Source organism: Brassica rapa, chromosome A04 (genome assembly GCF_000309985.2).
Source record: "Brassica rapa cultivar Chiifu-401-42 chromosome A04, CAAS_Brap_v3.01, whole genome shotgun sequence".
NCBI lineage: Eukaryota > Viridiplantae > Streptophyta > Magnoliopsida > Brassicales > Brassicaceae > Brassica > Brassica rapa.
Genome location: NC_024798.2, coordinates 6,124,337 through 6,148,761, shown reverse-complemented (window position 1 = coordinate 6,148,761; position 24,425 = coordinate 6,124,337). Strand labels below are relative to the sequence as shown.

At 35.0% G+C, this 24,425-nt stretch overlaps 1 protein-coding gene and 1 long non-coding RNA gene across 3 annotated transcripts; one reads left to right on the top strand and one right to left on the bottom strand.

The window, feature by feature from the left end:
• Positions 1–3,833: 3,833 nt before the first annotated feature.
• LOC103863633 lies at positions 3,834–7,285 on the bottom strand. 2 transcript variants are annotated; one of them, XM_009141382.3, is made up of 14 exons: positions 6,967–7,285; positions 6,757–6,834; positions 6,600–6,649; positions 6,470–6,523; positions 6,333–6,385; positions 6,180–6,252; positions 5,979–6,040; positions 5,750–5,818; positions 5,286–5,391; positions 5,134–5,204; positions 4,904–5,004; positions 4,661–4,756; positions 4,511–4,578; positions 3,834–4,424 (listed from the first exon to the last, which is right to left on the bottom strand). In XM_009141382.3, the coding sequence occupies exons 1-14, from the start codon at positions 7,033–7,035 to the stop codon at positions 4,298–4,300; spliced, it is 1,077 nt and encodes a 358-aa protein (XP_009139630.1). In that variant the 5' UTR covers positions 7,036–7,285; the 3' UTR covers positions 3,834–4,297. The 2 variants fall into 2 exon arrangements, with proteins under 2 accessions (XP_009139630.1, XP_009139631.1); XM_009141383.3 differs by having other exon boundaries at positions 5,134–5,201.
• A 422-nt stretch (positions 7,286–7,707) lies between these two features.
• Positions 7,708–24,226, top strand: LOC117133774. Its single transcript, XR_004457789.1, has 2 exons — positions 7,708–15,357; positions 15,470–24,226. It is a non-coding gene; the product is annotated as an uncharacterized LOC117133774 (long non-coding RNA).
• Positions 24,227–24,425: the final 199 nt, after the last annotated feature.

Genomic DNA, 24,425 nt, shown 5'->3' with positions numbered 1-24,425 from the left:
TTGCCACACGATGATGGAGAAGTTTCAATATTTGTATTGTTTCCATAGGCAATCAGAACATGTCACGCTTGTGTAAAAAAATATTTTATTTTGAATAAATTTAACATATATTCAGAAAAATATAAATTAAATATATAATATTTTTATTGGTTATCTATAAATATTTGGTATTAACTTTTTCACCATACTTATATAAATTCTATTATTGATTGTAAAATAGTTTTTTCATATATTATTTTTATATCAAAATTTGTTATTTTATAAACTTTATAAATAGAAATTTGTTTTATTTTATTTGGACACTGCAAATATTATTTTTATAAAACATATTTTAAAAAATAACCCAAAAGGCTAGTAAAATTACAATCAGCCCCTTATGACCAAAAAAAAAAAACCAGAATTCATTTTACGAATATAACCTTGGAAAGTCTTTTGAGATTCTGTAAGTCTTCTAGAAGATCTTAAAAATACTTTATTGATTTTATAAAAAAACATTTTGTCAGGAGAAAAATAAAATCATGTAATTATAAACATTTGTACATGATATAAATCAAGATATAGTAAAATTGAATTGTTTTCAACATAGATGACTGAATGTAGTGAGTCATGGTATTCTTTGGTTTAGAGTTTGGAAACATTTGTTGTCGTATTGTATGTATTCTTAGGGTTAGATTTTGGAAGTTACCATATTTTTGGATAATTAAATTTTCTCCTATATATGTTTATTTTGTGTATATTAAACACTTTTAAGTTAAATTTAAATTTATTAAAGTTTTTTTCTTATTCAGTTAGTTAATTGAGTTTATGATTTAAATTTAGGGTAGATGACTTCCTAGAAGTTTTTCACGAATCTTCCAAACCGTACGAACCTTTAATTTTACCAAAGTACACTAAACCTGATCATATAATTTACCAAACATGTAAATAGTATTTTTTCACTTTTTGTTAAAAATGCACGAAACCCTAGTTGTTTCTCTCTGAATCAATTTTGAAGGCGATTTCTGGCGTATATCTCTTTCCGCCATTTTCACTGCCGTGAATCTCACGTTTATCCTTCATAATGTAGAGTATTTTAGTAGATTAAACTAACCACCCGCTTCCTTTTCTTCAGATCTGGAACCGCATTTCGTTGAACTCCGCCACCGGTAAGTTTTTCATCTTTGCCGTCGAGTTCAATGTTTGACTTAGGGCGTTTAGCCGCCGTCAAACCCTAAAAGTTATGGTATGACTTTTTCTTTCCCGTTGACTTTTAAAAATCTGTAATCGCTGGTGTCGTTGGCGACCATAACTTCTCAGACTGTAAGTCAACCGTTTTTTCTATTTATTTAGTTTTTATATTTATTCAGGTCTTTTTCTTAGGCTTAACACAATTTTCAGATCTGTAAGAGGTCGATTTTGTTCTTTTTAGTATATAAATATATAAGTATAAAAAATAGTGGGGTAGATTGTTATTGTAAAGATTAAATTTATGTAGATGTTGTATTAGTAGATGGAAAAAGGAAGATGATGTTGTGAATAAGTGTAAACTGGATCGGACGAGTCTTTGTTTTTACGATATATATAAACATTTCAAAAATTACAATTTAATGGTTCCAGTTTTATTAATTTAGATTACTGTTTAAACTATGTATTTTATCACTGTATTGTGTAGAAGGGGCGTCGGTGAAATGTTGTGCGCCGTAAACACTGTCGTAAGAGTTTTACAAAGTTATATACCTTTACCAATTTAGTAATATTTCTGAGTGATTTTTATGAAGAATTGGGAGGCTAGTATATCACTGTTAAGAATTCTTAACAATACGAACTATAAATTATATAAATAAGTTATATAGTATTCTTGATTTCCATGAGTGAAGCACCTTGACATGTACTCTCTAATTGTCTTTGTAGGGTTTCACTTCGTGAAGGAAAACAAAACTTTGCTTGTTAGACATTTTATTCTTTGCTTAAGGTTGTGAGTATGACGAATAAGAGCTGAACGGTGATTTATATATATAGGGTAATCCGTATATATTGGCAATAGTATTAATTTGAAATTTAATACCTAGATTTTGTGGAAGCTATCATGCAAAAAATATTCATAAGATTTACATTATAGACGAATTTAGGTAAATTAGTTATGATACTTGAGAATATTCACTCAATATCACACATAATATATACATTATATGCAAAGATAGGTAAATTAGTTATGCTACTTAGAATTTTCTATTTTTTTAATATATATATACTTTATTGGATAAGGAAGGTGAAAATATGAGTGAAGGAAGTAATGAGGATTCGTAGGAGACACGTGAGTTATTAAGATCATGATATATGATTAGATTTTGTCAAGTAGTTGACTAATATATTTGGTGCCATTAATTCAAACTTGGTGAGCAATTCATGTGGTATACTGAAATAGATCGTGTTATGAATCCATTTTAATAGATTTTGGTCCTCTATTTACAGCTTGATCATCAATAATATAATATACTAATAAAGCTTCGCTATAATCAGTTGATAATTTTGTGTAAACATCATCTGAACAGTTATAGATTTGTATTAATCTGGATTAATAATTACACATTGTGGTTGCGAAGTATTGATGTTTGTTGATGCACTCTGATTATCAAATTGGTTCATCTTTAATTAGTTCGGATTGACATGGCATTTCTATGATCAAACAGGATTGTTCAAGCACAATGTGTTTGTGAGTTGTTCTCTAAAAAGAAATAGAAACAGCAGTTTAATTGGATAAAGATCGACTGACAAATCATATATAAAACACAAACAAATGTATTTCAAACAACACTTTGATGACAAACAGGATTTTTTCGGCTCTGTCTTTTGGTTCATCATGTTATGAAGCTCTGTTTTTTGGTTATATTTAGACGATCAAACAAAGTGAGATATCGTAGTCAAGTTTTGTATAGGGAAGAATTTAATTAGATTAGTTTGTTTGTAAATTAATGGCGTGCATCTTTTTAATAAATAATAATAATATTAATTAGATTACTATTCATGTTTTCAAATAATTTTTTTTTATCTTTTGATCTATGTTTTCAAAAAATTCTCATTTGTACTTCAACTTTAATAGTATATATTAAAGTGTTGAATCTTTACCACCATTGTTGATAGTCTCATTGAAGTCACATATGACTCATCAATACAAATCACATTTTCGGCTAATTAATTATTCGGTAAACAATCACTTAATCATGTTCGCAAATAATAGTATGATACTTTAATGATAACAAAATAAATTATTTTCTTAAAAAGCACAAAAGTTTTGAATCCAAAAAATAACATTCATTGAAAAGAAAAGACTAATATATCCTTAAGTTTTAAAATTTTAACTTTTAAAATCTAGATTAGAGGATTTATAGTTTAGTTTTATGGTTTATAGTTTAGGATTTAGGATAATGAAATATTTTTTATATTAAATATTTATTAAAAATTTTATAATAATATTTTATATTAGATTTATTATTGATAAGAATACAATTTAAATTTTTTAATGAATGTTATTTTGTAATTTTAGTGATATTTTGTAAAAAAAAAATCTGGAGTTGAGATTTTTCATACTTTTGACTATTTTTAACAAGACAGTTGAAAACATTCAAATTGATATTAAAAATATCCAATAAATATCCATTATACAATTTATCATAGGTTAGTGTACATTATTATAATTGAATGGAATTACTTTAATGATATTTTTTATAAATAGGGATTACTTTTTTTTTTTATCAACAAATGGAATAGCAATGAAATAGAAACATAATCCAATAAAATTACGAGACTATTTTTTTCTATAAACAAATTAAAATGCAACAAAATTCAAGATCTTCTATATATCTCATCTATGAGTTACTGATTAACTTTAATAGTAGTTAATTACAACATAACCATATTACTCTTCAAAATATTGTCAAGAAGTGTTGTTGTGAATCATTTTTGGAAACTTTCATTAGGTATTTGTTTTGTACCACTTGCATCATTCTTTTTGTCATTCAACATATATTTTAGAAAATCTCCACTTGTTCCGGCCTTGATCCACTCATTCAGAATCTGTTCTGAGCCATGAAGTGTCTTTTAAAGAAAAGCACCTACCTAGCTTTCCGACATAACATAACGCAAACCAATTATTGTGTAGTTTCTGTAAATTTCTATATGGCCAACCTGAACCCAAATATCAAATATCAAGTTTCACTTCCAACGACCTAAATACTAATTTGGTGAGATTTGTTTATGTTTTGTATCTCACACCAATGGAAACGATCATATACATAGCGACTTAAAAGGTTCCCATCCCCTATGGTTTTGTATCGTAGTATATGTTGAGCAGCTTCTCTGTATACTCTCCAAACGTCAAGACGCCATTAGAAAGAGGTACATGTTCATGGATTGTCACTTCCTTTGGGAATGTAAGCTTTTGATCCCTGATACACCAGAAAAAAAAAACACTTTTTTATTGATCTTCAAATGTGTTTACTAAAACGCATCTAGTTATCATAAGGAATAATACCAGTCAGGTTGCATGAACAGTGCAAATGTCGATCGCTCTAGACCACGAGCCTCCTCTCCGTGTGGTGCCTTAAACACACAAACAAGAAATCACGTGTCTATTTTTTCAAAGAAAGATCCAAAAGTAACCATGATAAACAAAATTCCTTACCCGTACACAATGAGGTGTAGCACAAAGATAACCCCTTGACAGAATCGCTGTTGTCTCGCCTATTTGGTATGCTATTTCATCTTCCCCATACACAACCTTAATCAAATGAAAAGTAAACAATTCTTAATAGTATTAATTATAACACATAAAAAAAGATGCATAGTGGACAGAGCATAGCTCGCTCATATTCATAAGAGCATGAAATCAAAATATGCCAGTTATCAGAAAGGACTAGTACTGTACCTTAACGACTTGACCCGACCGTGTTCTTATGTATAAGCCAGAAGCAGGATCAGGGCAAGGTACTTCCACTGAATTTCTTGAAAATATTGCACGAGTAAGACCTGTGGATAACCGTGGAGGGATAAGATGAGAGTTTTATATTAAATAAACCGTCTTAAAAAAGGAGCCAACCACACTTTAGGTGAACATTAACAAGTCAGGAAAGCAAGAGAAAAGGAAAAATTTGCAACCTGTGAGTGAACCATGGTCTGTATGCCATCCACACCAAGATGAGATGGAATCGCTGTTCTGCGTAGTGCTGCTGCACCAAGACAATATATGTGCCTTTATTATTCAAAATGAAAAGTCTACTTTATTATTTTAAATGCAGATATAATCCTACGTATCCTGTGCCGGAAAATAGTAAAGCAGACGTCCTTTGTGACACCGAGAGCCAAGTAGTATATTTTCAAGATTTTGCATTTCATGTTGTTTTGTACCCTTTGACACTGCAAATAGACAATGACGCAAAACAGGAAAATTTTTTAGCACCATGACAAACCGATGAAAGAATAACAAGTAATGAGGGAAAGAGAATCAAAGGAATGGAGAAGCTAATGCAGTTTTGGTTCCAAACTAGAATGTAAATAGCTTTCACATAACAGTTGGGTGCAATAGATTTACTCAAAGGATGCACTCGTTGTATAAAGGCTTTTCAAATGAATAAATTTAACATTCATTCGAAAAAGAAAAAAAACAAGTAAACATTACAAATCAGATGATGCTGATACACTTCAACGGTGATGAACAATGCACAGCCAAACAGTAAAATAGATAATATGGATCCACCAGTACGAAATTACTTACCATATAGATCACAGTGGTAAGCTACCATCAGCCCAACTTCGAACATCAGTTTACCAAGAGCTTTGAAAGCTATCAAGTATGAAAGCAAAACTCATTTATTTGGAGGAACATAACAAGGGAAAAGTGAAAAGAAGAGCGAAAACAAGCTAAGGTTGCAAACACAAGCACTGATATGTCATTACAAGAAAAAGCACTTCATTTTCAAAGGTGAGACAATAAAGTACTTTACCTCCTTCGAGTTCAGGCAAAGAATTTCTTGGCCATATGTTTGATCCACAATACCATGGATACCTACGTGATAAATCGAGGTAAAAAAACAAGAAGAAAAATAACGAATAATAGAAGACAAGAACAGATCGTTCATGTATACATAACACCGAATAAGCCAAATAACTGGTAAACACAAACTATGAACATTGGTGTTATGTACCGTTGCATTTCAGAGGAATCACTTGTGGGTACATCTTGTAAAGGATTAGCATAATAAGAACCCTTCAACATGTCTGCACAAACGAGTTATATTTAAGTACTTCCATCAGAGGAAGCAAGTATTTGCAGCAGTAAAAAAGTCTATGAAACTCACCAAGCTTGCCAGATTCAAGCTTCTCCTTGCCATGACTCCAACCAAAATTGTACCTAGGAAGAGAAACAAACAAAAAGAAAAGAAATTAAAAAGAAAAGACTAAAAAACACTTAAAGCAAGATCATAGTATTATTTACCTACTATGTGAATCTTCAAGCTCCCTCTTCACCTCTTCAGAAAGACCAGCTAACCTTTTACAGTGAGAACAAATATTGAAAGATTCAACCTTTAACTGAATCAAACAGTGACACAAACTCAAGAACTTACTTAGGTGCAAGACGAAGTAGACTCTGACGTAAAACAGAATACCCTGGAACCTAAGAAAAAAAAAATAATTGTTGAATTTTTAAACTGGTTACAACTGAAAAAAAAAAGGATCTTTAAAGCGTGTACGCAAACTATAGTGTAAGAAGTGATCTCATACATCTTTAACCGTAAGAATTCCAAGTCCATTGGGTCCGAATCCTTGTTCAATCTTTGCAGACAAATCTATGCTGCTGTCCTAAAAACACAATCAATTGGAAGATAAAATAAGAGTTTTAGAAAAATAAAAAAAATAAAAAAAAATAAGAGTTTTAGAAGACAAAACCCAACGCAGAGAAGACTTTATGGTCAAAGAGAATTTTGGATTTACCTTGAGCTCGGAGTAGGATACGGTGACGGTTCTAACAGTAGGAACGGATGATTCCGACGAGAGAGACATATGGCGACGAGTAATCAGATTACGAGGAAAAGAGCGGTAGTAGGGACGGTGTTGGGAAGCAAGAACTGGTTGCACGCAAGAGAATTTTAGACTAGTTTTGGTTATTTAGGCTTGACTGTGGGCTTATTTATATCTTTCGACTCTTTTACTGTAAAGTTTTTTTCTTTTCCTAATAATAATTGAGGGAAAAAGTGATCTACCATACTCTCATGTGATCTGCCATACTCTTATCTGTTTTGATACTCTTAGAGAATGTGGTTAATATCTGAAATACCCCTGACCGATTTAATGAATAAATTAATCGAGTATCCACTCTCTCTCTCCTCTCCTCCTTCCTCCCTCCATCCCCCCCACGACAAGATTCACTCGAAGCCCACTCGATACTTCCCTCGTACTCATCTTCTCGTGAATTCGTTTGGAATACGATCTCTTCGCTTGGATACTGGATCATCGAGCTATTAATTCCGTTATACAGGGCATGTATCTCAAATAATCGTTAAGACCGATGTATAGAATCCACCATAGACGAACTCATTATTCACGGGATTCCGATTAGATAGAAGATTTCGTATTTGTATGAACTAATCGACGATCGGAAAGTTTGAATGGTCTGTTTGTTAGGGAATTCGATAATCAACAACTGTATAATTGAATGTCGGGAATCAAAGCTGATAACAATTTGGTTTTGAACTGAAGACTCGACTCCAAATTTATAGTTTTAATTGAAAAATTCTTATTCATTTGGGTTTCATGAACTAATCGAGGATCGGAAAGGAATGATTGAATGTCGGGAATTATGACGATTCAATCGAAGATTAGACGTTCTGGCTTATCACTAATTGGTTGGTTACTGACACAACTCTGTGACATGGTATAACGAAGTATAACGAAGTATAACTTTAATGGTTTAACTGTGTAACCAAGTATAACGTGAATGGTATAACTGAATAAACAAGTATAACTTTAAGTGGTTAAATGTTTTTATTGCAGACAATGTGTCCATTTTCGACGAACATACACTTTGATTATGATGGACATTATTCTAAGGATGGAGATGATTATGAATGGATTCCAACCGATGCTCGTTTGTATGCTATATCCTTTAAGACATCATCGTTGGAAGAGATCACTTATTCGTTGTTGAAAGAGAGGATATGCAGGAAGATGGGAATAGATCCGTTTACGAAGAGGCTCAATTTGGGTTACATTCCATTGGTAGTGGAACCTACGAGGCAATCGTATATTTTGGATGATGAAGATGTGTTTGTTTATCTAACATCAGTTGATAGAGAGCAAAGAAGAAGTATTTTGCATGTGGAAGACATCGAAGAATTGCAAATAGTTCAAATAACCGAGCAACTGTCGAGAGTTGGAGAGAGCTCTTGTAGTAGGAACTATTGTGAGCGTGAGAGTGGATATGGAGAAGAAGATAATGTGGGCACAGGTTTGGAGCACGATGAACATCCCCACAAGAAACAGAAGAAGAGTAGGTTGTAAACCTTTCGGTTTCAGTTTTGATGTGGATTAGGTTGTAAGCCTTTCACTTTCGGTTTTGGTGTTTGCCTTTCACTTTCGGTTTTGGTGTTTTTATCGTATGAGAACGTTGTGAGGTGAAATAAATTTTATTTGTGTGTTGTATAACTAAGTGAAACTGGTATAACTACGTTATGTAAATTGAATAATATGATTGTAAATTCTAAACTTTGTAATTTAATTTTATAAGTCATGGAAGTAATACGATTGTAGTTTATTATTAGTGCTATGTTAATTATGATTTAATCAGAATTGTTAAAATTCTATCTCATTGCTTGGTAGCAATCATATAGGAAATACAATGTGTTGTCATAGCTTTATCGCTGAAACTGACCTCGTTAGATTTGATAACTCTTTATGGCACGAAATCAAGTTTATATGTACATGATCGTATGAGAAATGAACTCAGGAAACATAATTGCATTGGTATAACCACAAAATCATTAATTCAAGTCGAGTATAACTAAGATAAATAGAAATAATTAAAAAGTGCAACTTTGACGCTTTCTGTAAAACTGAGTACTTGGTGAAACTTACAACAGAAAAAACCGTGGGATTCTTAATTTTCCCGCCCAGCTTTTCGAATTTCTAATTTCCGAGCTTTTCCCAATCGTTCAATCGAAGTATTAAAGACCCTTTTTTTAGGTTTTCCCCATTTGATATCTTCATTTTCTCTCTCTTCCCTAATCTTTCTCCTCTTTCTCCTCTCTCTCCTCGTCACTGCCTCCCCTCCCAAAAACCGAGATGTCCGCCGCTTCATCTTCCACGACCGGTGGTCGGAGACGGATACGAACTCCGGGGATACCTAGTAGGTGTTGGTGCGGGGTGGGCGTCACCGAGATCATCTCCAGAAGCAATCCAAACCCATATCGCCGGTATTATCGGTGTCTCTTTGCGGCTTCACAAAGGGTACATCCGTTTGTTGTTTATATATCGAACGCTTATGAATCACGCTTACTCGTTTTGAAAAAAAATCATGTTGTAGCTCGAGAACGACAATCATGTCTTCAAATGGGTTGACGAAGCCTTCACCGATGAGATACAACAGCTGAACTACCAAGTTCGAATGCTCGAAGAAGAAGTTCAGAGTCTCAAAGCAACAATAAGGAATGAAGGAGATATCCGCGAAGGTCCCAAAAAGATGCCCATGATAAAGATATCAGGAGGTTGTGTTCTTCTTACCATCGTTTTAGTTGTAGGAATTATGATGTACAAAAAGTAATTGAAATTCCTAAGAGAATTCCAATTCCTATAACTAACTGTTATTGCTAAGATACGTTTTTCTAAGTTATGCGAAGTTGAACAACCATGTAGTTTGATCTATCGAAAAAGTTTCTATTATTTTTAGTATGTTAGACAATTGAGAAAGTGAAACTAACACAATATCTGACCTATTTATACGAAAAAGTCGAACAGAGAATTAAGTTAAGCCAGAAGTTGGAACAAGGATTAAGTGAAACCAAAAGTTGAAACAAGTGAGATTAAGTGAAACCAAAAGTTGAACAGGTGAGATTAAGTGAAACGAAAAGTTGGAAAATTGACTAAGTGAAACTATAAAGTTAGAAAATTGAACAATAGAGTGAACAAAGTTGTACCGACAATAGAGATAGTTTCACCAACATTAACACATAGTTGTACCGATATTTAAACAAAGTTTCACCGACATTAAACATTTACACGAGACCTTCAACCCCATATTTCTGAACATAAGGGTCGCTGTTTAGTACAGACTGCCTGAATTCCTCAACCTCTGGCAAACGCGGATTGAACCTGAAGTCCGCAAATCCACCTTCAGTCTGAAGCCATATATCATCAGGACCAAAATAATCTGCATGGTCTTGATTTTAGCAAAAGTTCTACTCAACTATCACATTTAAAACTAGACACAGAAACAACACTTACTCGTAGATTCACAGACTCTCCACATCTTAAGGACCACAATCACCTGTCTACGACCCCCACCACTCATGTCATCAAGACCATCCCGGAAGGCAACTGCCTGAGTGCCGGTCACCACACATCTTATCTGATGGTCACTATTCAGAATAAAGAAAAAGTGCGTCAGTTACAATATATATATATATATATTTTGCTTGGATCATATGTTACTTTATACTCACATGTTGTCCCTTATGTAAAACTCCATCCTTGGTCCTGAAGGGGCATCGAGATGGGCTTCCGTGTTGAAGACCACTCCCATTGTATCTACTATATAAGTGTTACTCAACTAAATCAGTTTGTTTCACTTAGTTTCACTTACATCTACAGAGTTATACAAAGTTCTGAAACCAAGCCATGCGACTGTTGAGATTACCATTCCTAAATCAGTTGTGATTACCATTCCTAAACCATTCCTAAACCATTCCTAAATCAGTTGTGATTACCATTCCTAAATCTGTTCGTTTCACTTACATATGGGATATTTGAGGTCACGCCAGTGCATGCGAGGGATTGCATGGATGCTTTTGAAATCAAAGAAAAGACGATTGTTCAGAGGTTCGATGATGCGGACTTGCGTAAGGCGCGAAGCAATTAGTCTGAACGGAGACCTAGTTGTCTTGAAACATGGGTAGGCCCGTTCAACATCTACCACAAAGATTTCCACCCATCTTCCCTCTTCCTTCTCAAGGCCTCTAAAATTTTTATAATTCCCATAAGTGTTCATCTCCATCTTGTATCCCTACAAAAATAAAGTACAAAGATCATGTTTATTACATGTTACAAGGATTTTTATTTCTGACGGTTACATGTTTATTACACAATTGAGAGATGATGATATACACTTACATCTTCATCTGCGAGGATATAGTTATAGTAAGGCCCACTGTTGGTAACACAGGAATAGAAAGGGTAGATCCTGTGTAGTTTCACTCTGAAACGCCAAGCCCTGACCGCCGGGTTATAAGTAACCTCGGAAAGCTTATCGTACTCTGACATCTTGTGTTTGTTGAGAGATGAGAGAAGAGATGGAGTATTCGCAGAGATGAGAGAAGAGATGAGAGAGGAGATGGAGTAACAGTGAGTGTTTAAATGCAGAATTCTCTTAAATGCAAGAGATGTAGCGTATAAATGATACTCGGAAGTGTAATGATTATTAAAAGAGACTTTTTTCACAAGAGAAGTCGTGGGGACGTCTTTTCCTTTCGACGAGTCTATCAAATGTCGTGTTCGTTCCACGAGTCTATCAACCTCGGGCAAAAATATGAGTAGTAGATTCTAATAGTTCATTAAATTACAGGTTTTTTCTCAAAATTAATATTATCCTTTTCATTGATTATCTCCTACACTAGTAGTTGCTATCATTAAATATATGAACTCTAAATATATTCACTAACTATTATACATTTTGGAAACTGACCATATTTTAAAAAATAAAACGATATAATATCTAAATTTCGTTAAGTTTTGTATAGTTTCAAATTTTCATACAATCTAAATTGTTACGTTTTGCTTAGTTTCATAAATTTAGCCCGTGATCTCCACGAGTTTCACTTACTTATACATATTTATGTATGTTAAAATTCAGGAGAGGCGACTGTTGCAGTCAGAAAGCGTGTTAGATAAGTTGAAGTAGTTATGCTTTCTCGAGGAGAGAAATGGTTTAATCTCGGGGGAGTCTCGAGTCAATCAAGTAATAATACTCATCAAATCAACCTTGAAACTGACATATTTTAAAAAATAAAACGATATAATATCTAAATTTCGTTAAGTTTTGTATAGTTTCAAATTTTCATACAATCTAAATTGTTACGTTTTGCTTAGTTTCATAACGTGATCTCCACGAGTTTCACTTACTTATACATATTTATGTATGTTAAAAGTCAGGAGAGGCCACTGTTGCAGTCAGAAAGCGTGTTAGATAAGTTGAAGTAGTTATGCTTTCTCGGGGAGAGAAATGGTTTAATCTCGGGGGAGTCTCGAGTCAATCAAGTAATAATACTCATCAAATCAACCTGAGTCAATCAAGTAACAATACTCATCAAATCAACCTTAAATGGACACGCCACTGTTCAACTTCATTAAATATAGTTAGATATATCTTAATAAATTATAGTTTTACAAAGTTTCAATTCCAACAGACGCGACTGTTATTCAAAAGGCGTGTCACAGAAGTCATGTCTTCTCGAGGAGTCCATCAAATCACCTATAAATGGTTTATCACTTCTACAACTACACTCTACAATTACATACAATTTCGAATCTCTACAATTTCCCTCATCTCTCTCACACAATAACATTTTTTTCTTTTATCAGATTTAGACATGGATTCTCTCCCTCCTTCAATGCTTCATAAGATTCTCTCTACGGTAGCAACGATGAATATCCGGGATTTTAGTTCTGCAAGGATTGCTTTTCCCGGGTTCAACGAAGTTGGAAGAGAAGATCACTTCTACAGATCGGCCAATCTCATTTACCTGAATGACTGGGTAGACGAGGTCTGTTCTGTTCGAACATTCAGGCTTAAATGCTACCGTTCGGGTAATCCAGAGGCCATATACTTGAGAGGTATGTATGAGTTCTTCATCCTCCATTTAGTTGATGAAGGATGGGAAAAATCCATCTTGCTAGTGAGAGAGGATGCGAGTTGGCCCAGTATGTTGATGGAATGCTGAACTTAGCCTTTAGCGTTGATCAGAGGGGAATTGTTCACAACTACCCTGCCTTTACTCGTCAATATGTTGATAAGATGTTTCAAATCATCTGTAGTTGGCAACTCTCAGGCCATTGGGATTACGATAAACCTGGCATGTTTCTATCTATGGCTGAAAGGATAGATCCTAATGTGCCACGTGATTGCTGGTGTTCCCACATAGACCCTCCAGAGTTTGAAGTCTCCCTAGATGGATCACGATCACGGTGGAAATGCGATTCATTGTTTCTGGAATTGTGCAGCGTATGACTTCTGCTACCAAATACACTTGACTGCTCGCACATGGCCAATTGAAGATTAGTAGAAGTTTTATCTAGTTTTACTAAGTTATTAAGTTGATGAGCTGTTATGCTCTTTTATTTCTCTAGTTCTATCTATAAACATTATGTAATTACTCTAGTTATATCTATAAACTAATCTTTTTATTTGAACTTCACTAAATATATCAATAACAACACATGTGGCCGAACAATAACGTAATAATAAATTGCAATCTAAATGTGGAGTACTCAATGTGCGATTTAGTTCAATTTAGCATAACTTTGTAACTGGGACAGTATTTATTTGTTCAGGTTTTATTACGCTACACAGTTATACCAAAGTTTACAATTACACTAAGTCATATAAAGGTTTCGGAAGTTAAGGCGAAATAGATCTGAATTTATGGATCGGGTCTGGATGGTCCGCGAAATGGCCCTGGTTGGGTTGTAATTATGTAAGTTTCTGTTGGCTCTGTGGTCTTTTAATAAATTTTCTGATTTAATTAAAGATATATTAAATTCCAAATCCGGTCAGTTTCGGGCAGGAGTATCTCAGATCATTTTTTTTCGGGCAGGAGCACCTGAGCGTTTAATTCATAATAATTAGGGTTCTTAGTGATTTAAACTATTTTTAAATCGGATAGAAAACTTCCAACTAAAATTTATATTTTATAACCATCAACTATTAATCCGTTAATACCGTTAATCCTCTGTTAACAAGACCGTCTTTTCTTAACGGAGATCCGTTAAATTGAAACGCAGTGTTTCATATAATCACAAAAACGACATACGATACTTATAATCAATTAATATTTTAGTGATTTAAACCTCCAACTATTTGTAAAAAACCTTCAACTAAAAATTTATGTTTTTACACCCCTAACTATTAAACTTTTAGTGTCTTTAATCCTCCGTAAACAAAGTTGTTTTTTCTGAATATTGTTTCCTTTAATCACATAAACAATACAAAATGCTTAAAGTCTCTTTTATCAATGGGCAGAGACAGTCACGTTTCATCTCCAAATCAAAAAAATTAAAGTTCTTCCTTTTCAAAAACCATCTAAGGAGATATAAATAAAAAACTTACTAATATACTAAATTAATATATTAACTAATCCCAAAACTGGGTAGCCGGAACAGTTATAGTGGATCCGTTTACCGGAGAAACAGTGACTTCTAACAACACTGAAACAAACAAAAGACGTAACACAATAAAATAGCTAAGAGAAAAATGAATTCGGCATTGGTGAGAAGATGGAGAGAGCACGAAGTTCCCTACTCCGAGGAAACATAGGCAGCCATACAGTGAACTCAGTGGACTTCACGGAGAGTGGCGTGTCCGAGACCAGCACACCGTTCCGCTTACAAAAAACCAGCCGACCACCTTCGGATGTGTTCCACGGCCACTAAACGCCAGACTCTAGCAAGGGTCGTCAACCAAAACAATACATCCGCCATTATCATGAAGCCTCGCAGTCTCAAGAATCCAAAAGTTGTGCCCATCACCATAGTCGATCCGGTCGAGAGAGGTGTCCGCTTTAAGAGCAGAGAGCCTAGGAGAACCGCCATCCCCATAGGTTAACCCGTAGTCGTCGGATTCCTTCACAACTGTTGGAGATTGAAACCCTAGTTCTCGATGTGACATCATTACCTACTTCACCACCTATCTTTACCTTTTACTACTTTACTGCAAATTAATAATGGTCACGGGTTGCATCCCGTTTACAGGTTACATGTTTGACCGTTAAGCATTTTTTCCCTATTTGTATAACTTTGGCATTTTGTTGGAAAGCAATCATATCAGTACTATCTATCTTCTTCTTCATTTCTCTCTCATTACGCCATTTTTATCACATTGCTCAGATCTATTACTTGAAGGTGACATTTCTCAGCTTAGCTCACCTTTTAGTCCTTGATTCTTTTCCTCCTTTAAGTCTACGGAAAATTTACAGGGGAACTTATCCTTTTTAGTGTCTCATTTTCGTATCAGAGCCATCTCGAACCTTAGGGATTTCGCCATGGTTGAAACACGATACCAAGAGAAGACGATGATTGAGCTGATTGAGGAGATCCGTACCGTTCAAGAGCGCCAACCCGCCGAGTTTTGTCAGCGTGCCGACTCTCTATACAAACGCTACAACAAACATGAAAGACTTGTCTTTGAGAACTTTTCTCACACACAAAATCAAGGCGAACAACAGTTCAACGACGCTGGTGGTTCTCAGATGATTGATCCGACCTCAGCAGAGTCAAACAGACCTCCAAATCCACCGGATCTTCAAGGTTTTCGACATCACACGAACAGAGAACCTTCCCCTATCCCTTCGAAAGGCTAACCAAAGCGTGTTTTCCGGCGTTTGATGAAACATAGATACGCTACTGGATCTGTCGTTGTGAACAGTTCTTTGATATGGACAACACATCACCGGAGATGAAAGTCCGTCTCGCTGCGATGCACCTCTTTGGCAAAGCTCTCAAGTGGCACCGCAACTACATGGCCGAGCAGTTTGGGATCTTTCCATCTTGGACTGATTACATTATCGCCATTTCAGGTAGATTCAATGGACTCTTTGATGCCCCTCTTGCATATTTGGTTTCATTAAAACACGGATCAGACACTATTGAAGAGTTCTTTGAGAAGTTTGAGAACGCAAGAACTCGACTTTCCTTGCACGAAGCTCACGCTCTCAGTATTTTCCTGACAAACATGAATCCACATCTTTCACTTTATGTTCATCAGTTTGGTGTGACAACCCTATCACCTGCAGCGAGAATAGCCATTTTCCATGAGTCTTCCTTGGCTGCAACAGCACAACGCTCTCACAGAACTCCCTTCAATCCTTCCCAACAACATAAATAGTTTAGTGGATCTTCATACAAACAGCCCAATGCACCACCAATGTTACCATCTCCTGACAGTTCAAAAACCTCGCCTGCTAAACCCACATCTATTCCTCGGAATGTTAATGATAAACATGCAAGGAAGTTCTCTTACCAGGAGATGCACGAACGTCAAGCCAAGGGACTGTGTATGTTTTGTGATGAATTTTTCTCTCTAGGACACCAACTCAAACACAAACGTTCACAGATTTTCGTAATGGAATGCAACAAAGAAAAAATTGAAGATGAATCCATCGAAGAGAATGGTCAAGTCGCTGACGTTACCAGTGAGAAACCTCAAGTTGAACCCACACAATCTCAGTTAACGCTCACAGTGGGTCCACAACATTCAACTACATGAGAGGCATTGGTCAGTATGGAAAACGGAAGCTCTACATCCTCATTGATCCGGGAAGCACACATAACTTCTTAGACCTCAAGGTCGCTAATAAACTGGGTTATCGCCTCGAAGCTTTCAGCCCAATGTCTGTAGCAGCTGTTAATGGAAATAACTTGATCACCAAATACAAATGCAACAACTTTCCATGGACAGTTGAAGGTTATTCTTTCACGTCGGAAATCATGACTCATCCACTTGATTGCTGTGAGTTAGTGCTTGGTGTACAATGGTTGTCCAGTTTAGGACCTATCTTATGGGATTTCTTGAATTTATAATGGAATTCAACTTCAACAACTTGAAGCATGTCATGTGAGGTGTTACTAAGTCCGGTTGCAAATTGATCAAATGAGCGAGTCTTAATAAGTTGATGTTGAAACAACCACTGATTGCGATGTTTCAGATAATATAAATTGAAGTTTCAGATACCTCCTCTCAACTCACTCCAGAATCCCTTTTCTCCCACATCTCTGCTCCTCAAAGTATGCTATCCAATGACAAATGTTGAAGTCACTACTGGTTTCATATGCTGGCCTGTTTGAAGAACCCAAGTAGCTACCTCCATTCCGGGAAGGTTTTGAGCACACCATTCCTCTGAAAGCGAGAGTCAACCCGGTTAACTTCCGACCATACCAGTACTCTTCATTACAGAAGGATGCAATTGACGAAATGCTGAAAGACATGTTGCAACAAGGGATTACTCAGTCCAGTTCAAGCCGCTATGCATCTCCCATTGTTCTAGTCAAGAAAAAGGATGGTGGTTGGCGCCTTTGTGTGGATTACATAGGGCTTAACAACCAAACTGTAAAGGATAAATACCCTATCCTTCTCTTGGAAGACTTACTTAATGAACTTGGCGGAGCAGTTTATTTCTCCAAGCTATATCTTCGGGCCAGTCTCCATCAACTCATAATGTCTCCAAATGATCTGTACAAGACAGCATTCAAGTCCCATGCAGGCCACTACGAATATTTGGTTATGCCCTTCGGACTATCTAATGCTCCTTGTACCTTTCAATACTTGATGAATCATGTGGTCCAAGACATCGCACGAAAGTTTCTCCTTCTCTTTTCCGATGATATATTGGTCTACAGTCAAAACTGGGACACTCACTTGATTCATCTTCAAGAAGTGTTCTCTTTTCTGCGCCAACAACAACTATACCATAAAGCCTCGAAGTGTTCTGGTGCCACGAAAATTGAATTCATGGGATACTTCATTGAAGCCAAAGGCATAGCACTGATCCTGCTAAAGTAGAAGCAATCAAACGGTGGCCTATTCCAGTCTCCACCAAGCAGTTGAGGAGCTTTCTCGGTTTGACGAATTACTACAGACGGTTTGTGAAAGGCTACAACATACCCTCTTGACCTCTCACTGTTCTACTACAGAAAGATGGTTTAGAAGTTGAGGTTGCATTCAATAACCTGAAAGAAGCTCTATGTTCTGCACTTGTTCTTTCACTTCTGGACTTCAACAAAACCTTCATCGTTGAAACGGATGCCTGCAACACATGCATAGGAGCTGTACTTATACAAGAGGGACACCCTATCTGCTATATCAGTTGTGCATTAGGCCCTAGACAACAGTATTTGTCTGTGTATGAGAAGGAACTTATGGTTGTTGTCCACATTGCCCAAGTCTGGAATGCTTACCTTGCCCATCGTCCCTTCATCATCAAAACCGATCAAAAGAGCCTTAAATACATGGTAGAGCAGAAAGAAATCACTCATTTCCAACACATGTGGCTCTCGAAACTCATGGGCTATGACTTTGAGATCCACTACGAGCTGGGTAAAGAAAACGTTGTTGTGGATGCCTTATCATGCGTCTCCGGTTCTCAACTGCTTCATATATCACTCTCTCAAGCTCACCAAGGTTTCTTCGACTCCTTGAAACTCCTCTGGTAGACAGACCCTAGTCTTTCAAAGTTGATTATTGAGCTGAAAATCAACAAATCATCTCACCCTTAGTATACCTACACTAATGAGGATTTCAGAAGGAAAGACAAACTGGTTGTTGTAAACAGCACATAGGTCAAGACTCACATACTTTGCAGGTTACACGATTCTGCAGTGGGTGGTCACTCTGGCCGAGACGCAACTCTTCACAGGATCAAGTCCTTATTTTTCTGGCCAAAGATGTCCGTGGAGGTACATAATTATGTCAGAAACTGCAGCGTTTGTCAGAAAAAAAATGAGAACGTGGCAAAATTGGGTCTGCTTAATCCTTTACCTGTTCCACAATGAGTTTGGGAATCAGTCAGCATGGATTTTATAGAGGGGCTCCTTCCTTCGTCTGGAAACCATTGCATAATGATTGTCATTGACAGACTGAGTAAGAACGTGCACTTCCTTGCTCTATCTCATCCATATACGGCTATTGAAGTTGCACAAGCCTATCTGGATAATATCTTCAAGCTACATGGCCTCCCTAAACACATAGTGAGCGACAGAGACCCTACTTTTCTCAGTGAAGTGTGGAAAGAGCTGTTTCGAGTACATGGAGTAGACTTGTGCTATTTTACTTCCTATCACCCTCAAACCGACGGACACCCTGAGGTCACTAACAAGACTCTCGAAACATATCTTCGTTGTATGACTGCTGAGGCTCCCCATACCTGGAGGAAATGGCTCACGCTTGCAGAATGGTGGTATAACACTACTTACTAGTCAGCTATTAAGAACACACCCTTTGAGATCATGTATAGACAACCTCCTCCACTACACCTACCATACCTTTCGGGTGAAAGTTCTTCTACACTAGTAGATTGAAGCTTACGCAAGCGTGAATAGGTCATATCTATGCTGAAGTTCCATTTGTTGCGAGCTCAGAACAGTAACAAACATGATGCTGATTTTCACTGATTACAGAGGGCATTTTTCATTGGAAACTATGTCTATCTCAAGCTCCAACCATACCGACAGAAAACACTCAAGAACATGAAGATTTCTCACACGTCCATTCAAGGTTACCGATATTGTTGGGTCATCAGCCTACCGTCTGGAACTTTCACCTGAAGCAGCTATACACAATGTATTCCACGTAAGCCAGCTCAAACTCTGTCCTAATCCACCCACTAGCGCTCCATCTTTATCTCAGTTCTGGTCTGATTTGGGAGCCTCTAAAGAACCTGAAGTGATCCTTGAGACGAAGATGGCAGAGCGTCGGAATTTGGCTGTCACTAAAGTCTTGGTTCAGTGAAAAGGGGAAAGCCTAGAAGAAGCTACTTGGGAGTTCTACAAGGACTTCATTGCCAAATATCCACTTTCATCCTTGAGGACAAGAATGATCTTGAGCATGGGGGTACTGTGACATCATTTACCTGCTTCACCACTTATCTTTACCTTTTACTACTTTACTGCAAGTTAATAATGAGTCACAGATTGCATCCCATTTACAGGTCACATGTTTGACTGTTAAGCATCTTTTCCCTATTTGTACAACTTTGGCATTTTGCTTGAAAGCAATCATATCAATACTATCTATCTTCTTCCTCATTTCTCTCTCATTACGTCATTGTTACCATATTGCTCAGATCTCGTACTTGAAGATGACATTTCTCAGTTTAGCTCACCTTTTAGTCCTTGATTCTTTTTCTCCTTTAAGTCTACAGAAGATTTACAGGGAAACTTATCCTTTCATCCTTTCACCCTATGATTAAATTGCGGCTTCTTAACGTCGTCGCCTCCATCGCCCTCTAACAGAGAAGCCAGCCGTCGACTCCAACGAACTACCAGGACCCCGGATCTGCCAAGGAGGTCCACTGCACATGGACATGTCCGATGAAGACGAGCCTCTGCGACCACCAGATCTTGTCTCTTCCGTCAGATAAGCACATATCCGGAAGCTAAAAGCGAGAGGAGCGCTCGATCTTGGCGCGGGGAATGATGCCGGTGGTGTGTGAGCCTCTCCTCGACGCCAAAAAAGTGAAAACAAAAGAGAAAAGAGAGAGAGGAGTGTGTGGTTACTCTTGCCACTCAGAAGCCATAAATGTTTTACTGTAAAGTTATACCTGCAAACTTTACAGTAAATAGTTATAGCTGCAAACCAGCCAAAATTTTATAGAAATGAAATCTAAAAAAATAGTTTATAGAGTTATAGCTGCAAACTATTTTATTAGATTTTACTTCTACAAAATTTTGGCTGGTCGCAACTTTTAAAAGATGGTGTATATCAGGTGTAAATAAATATTAGATATATACATTGAAATATTTATATTTATAAATAAGAAAATAAAATTTATAATAATTTTAATATATTTTACAAAGTAAATAATATATATGTAAGGTGTTCGGTCCTTGCATTTGGACATATTTGTTTCTTTTTTGGTACTTACTAATATATTATTATAATTCAAAAACCATCAGTATAATAATTTATTTTAATACTTTTAATCATTTTTCATTTTTTTCAATTTTTCTTCTTCTTTTTTTCCATCTCGTTTTCAGCTTCTTAAATATACACTAAAGCTATAAAACTACGAAAATGTAACAACATGTCAAATATTTTATAAAATAAAGTAAAATAAAAAAGTTAAATTTTAGATCTTTTTAACACATTTACCTCTTAAAACAACAAACATATATGAAACAACCAATATTATCGAAAACTGAAAAATAAAACAAGAAAAATGTAAGTAAAAATTAAATTAAAATTTAAAAGTTTATGATAATTTAAAAGGAAAACATTTACAAATTAATATACTGATAATATTTCTTGGATATCATCGTCGTCTGTAGCATCTACTTGTACGGGTTCTTTTGGATTTTCGCTTGCTCCCTCCCGATGATTTTCCTTCACTTTGACCTCCACACATAGTTTAACGTTTTCGACTTTGCAAAGACACAAGAGGCTGTGATATTGCCTGTCGTTTCCTACTTTCACAGGTGGTGTATTGAGGTTTTGTTTGCGAAGACTCCGCTTCGGTAAAAGGCATCTCAGTTCTAAAATCATGCTATCCGAATCAATTCCATAATCCTCATATATGATTTTCACAAAATCCTCAAATCTATTTTCCTCATAAGCTGCAACTGATTTGTTACCTTGATCATTGTCAACTTCAAATAACCACTTCCTTTTGTCAAGTTTCCACTTTCCACAGACGACAATAATCTGTTCCATTATTCTCAAATCAATAAGGCTTTGAACAAGGATGAATCCACCATGAAAGTGGACTACATGATTTGTAAGAAAGATGGCGAAGGGGATGACGACAGTTACACTATTAAAAACCTAATCTGGGTCTTAATTCCACTTGAAATAAACTTGTTCACGAAATTGATTAAACCGGATTTAATTGGAATAATTATGATCAGTTTTCAAAACCCAGATTTTCGGCTAAATGTCTGCTGTCAGATTAATGGAAAATATATCGTAAATTTAAATCGGGTACACAAATCTCCCTTAAAATTAAATCTGTCAGAAAAATCTGTAACTTTTAATATATTTGCTACCTCAATCGATAGATATACACTATAAAAATGTTTTCTAATAACAACGGATTGTAAACTCTGCCAGAGCAAAAAGATATGTCGTTCACCATAAATTATGTCGCCTCGTTTTTTAGCAGATTTTAGTTTATGCAACCGATTTCCAAAACAAACTTAAAATATGACAGATTTTTTTTTGATAAATTAATATGCCAAGGACGATTTTGAACAAACTTTAAATGGCATATTCATAATTCATTTTTTGATATAACTATGCATAAGGGAATTCTAGGCCAAAAAAAAAATTCTAATATTTTTTTATAAAATATGAGTCGTTCTAGTAATACTCAAATATATTTGAGTCATTCAAGTAAACTTCCCTATAATAAATCCAAACTGAACCCGAGTAAACGCAAACAAAAACCGAACTGAACTTTATAATACCCTAATGAAGCTTAAAATTGTACACCCAAAAACCTAAATCCGATTTTACCCTGACTCGAACCCGGTAGGACACCCGAACGTAATGCCTAATTCAAACATAATTATTCATCTTAGTTCCCCCAAATTAATCCTCTAGGGATATATATATATATATATATATATATATATATATATATAACTTCATTTTTCTTATCAAATTTGAAGAGAAACAATGAAGAAAGATAAAAAAAAGTCAGTCATTATTTATATATCTTTTAGAAAAGATTTGTTTTTCATTTTTTTAATATTGTTATTCTTAAAACTAATTCATCTTACAATCATCATTAGTCACTACGAATATTTTTTTTTGTCACAGGTTCATATAAACTCTTCAAAAGTTACTATGAATATCTATTCACAAAAATTCAGATTTATTCCTCAATTTTCTTTATTCTTTTGTTTAATTCACTTCATTTATTTTTATTCATTTATTGTTTATTTCGATCACTACAAAAAAAACACTGTTTAGCATCATTTGTTTTTAATATTTGCATTAATTATAAATGATGTAAAATAAATTTGCATCACTTAAGTAAATGACTCTGAAAGTGGTGATGCAAATAATTTACATCATTTTATTACTAAATGATACAAATATATCAAATATTGACATTAGTTACTATAAGTGATGTCAATATGTATCAATTATAAGAAAATGATATTAACATTCACATCTGTTTTGTAAATGATGTTAGTTTAGTATCAATTAAAATAATTGATTTCAAAATTTTATATCATTATCAATAACTGAAGTAAGATTAATATTAATTTATAAATTAATTTTAAGAAATTTAAAATTTAAAATAATTATTTAATTTTTTTTCATTTGTATATTTGATTAAATTTACGTACATAATTAATTAGAACATTTTTCATTAACTCTTTTTCTTTTTCTTTACACTGGTGATAGAATCTGAAGAACAAAAAAAAAAACAGGAAACAAAAGAAAGATGGATTCATAGAGAAAATATTAAAAACAAATAAAAAAAGTTCCTTTGCTTTTATATTCAATCTTCAGTTGAATGAATTCAATACTGATGAAATTCATCGAAGAATGCTGCTTTTCTCATAGACTTCTACTCTTCTACACTTGCAAGAGATTCTGGTAGTATGAATTCTAACAGAAAATATCCTCTCCAAGAGATTTTGCAGCAGTTATCCTCTTGAAACACCAAACAGTACACTGTTTTTCCACTAACTTCCGCCATAAGAAACTCAGAAAACTGTTATGCGTATTCTTCTTTCAGCAGCCTGACGAGGAAGACGAGGACTATACAGTAAAAAATAATTACAATTTTCAAAAAGACAATTAGAAGAAGAAGAAGAACAAAAGAAAAATATTACCTTTAGAAAAAGTTTTTATCAGATTCGTTTGACTAGGATACCCTACTTTCCTTCCAAATCCTACATAAGAAAAAACAGTACAATCATCATTCATAAAAAAAAAAGCTTGATTCTTGTTGTTTTTTGTTCATAAATCAAATAGCCTAGAACTATAAATTTTAAACTGATAAAAAACTTGAAAAAACTGAGAGGAAGATCAGATACAAAAAAAAAATGAGAGGAAGATGGACGGAAGAATGAAAAATTTGGTAGAGAATAATATGCTCTTAACATGTTAATATGAAACAGTTACAGAAGATCATGGGCAAACTTAATTAAAACCACAAAAAGAAGAAGTTAAAGCCACAAAAATAGAAACTACATCTCGTAAATATAGGGTGATTTTTAAGATAAATTTGATATTAAAAAACTGT

Bases quoted from the DNA above. Each gene is read 5' to 3' on its own strand.
- LOC103863633 (XM_009141382.3), bottom strand. From the start codon at position 7,035: ATGTCTCTCTCGTCGGAATCATCCGTTCCTACTGTTAGAACCGTCACC. The intron at 6,253-6,332 runs GTGAGTTTCATA...TCGTTTGTGCAG, and splicing joins GCTTGAATCTGGCAAGCTTG to ACATGTTGAAGGGTTCTTAT. The intron at 5,005-5,133 runs GTTGCAAATTTT...GGTTATCCACAG, and splicing joins AGACCATGGTTCACTCACAG to GTCTTACTCGTGCAATATTT.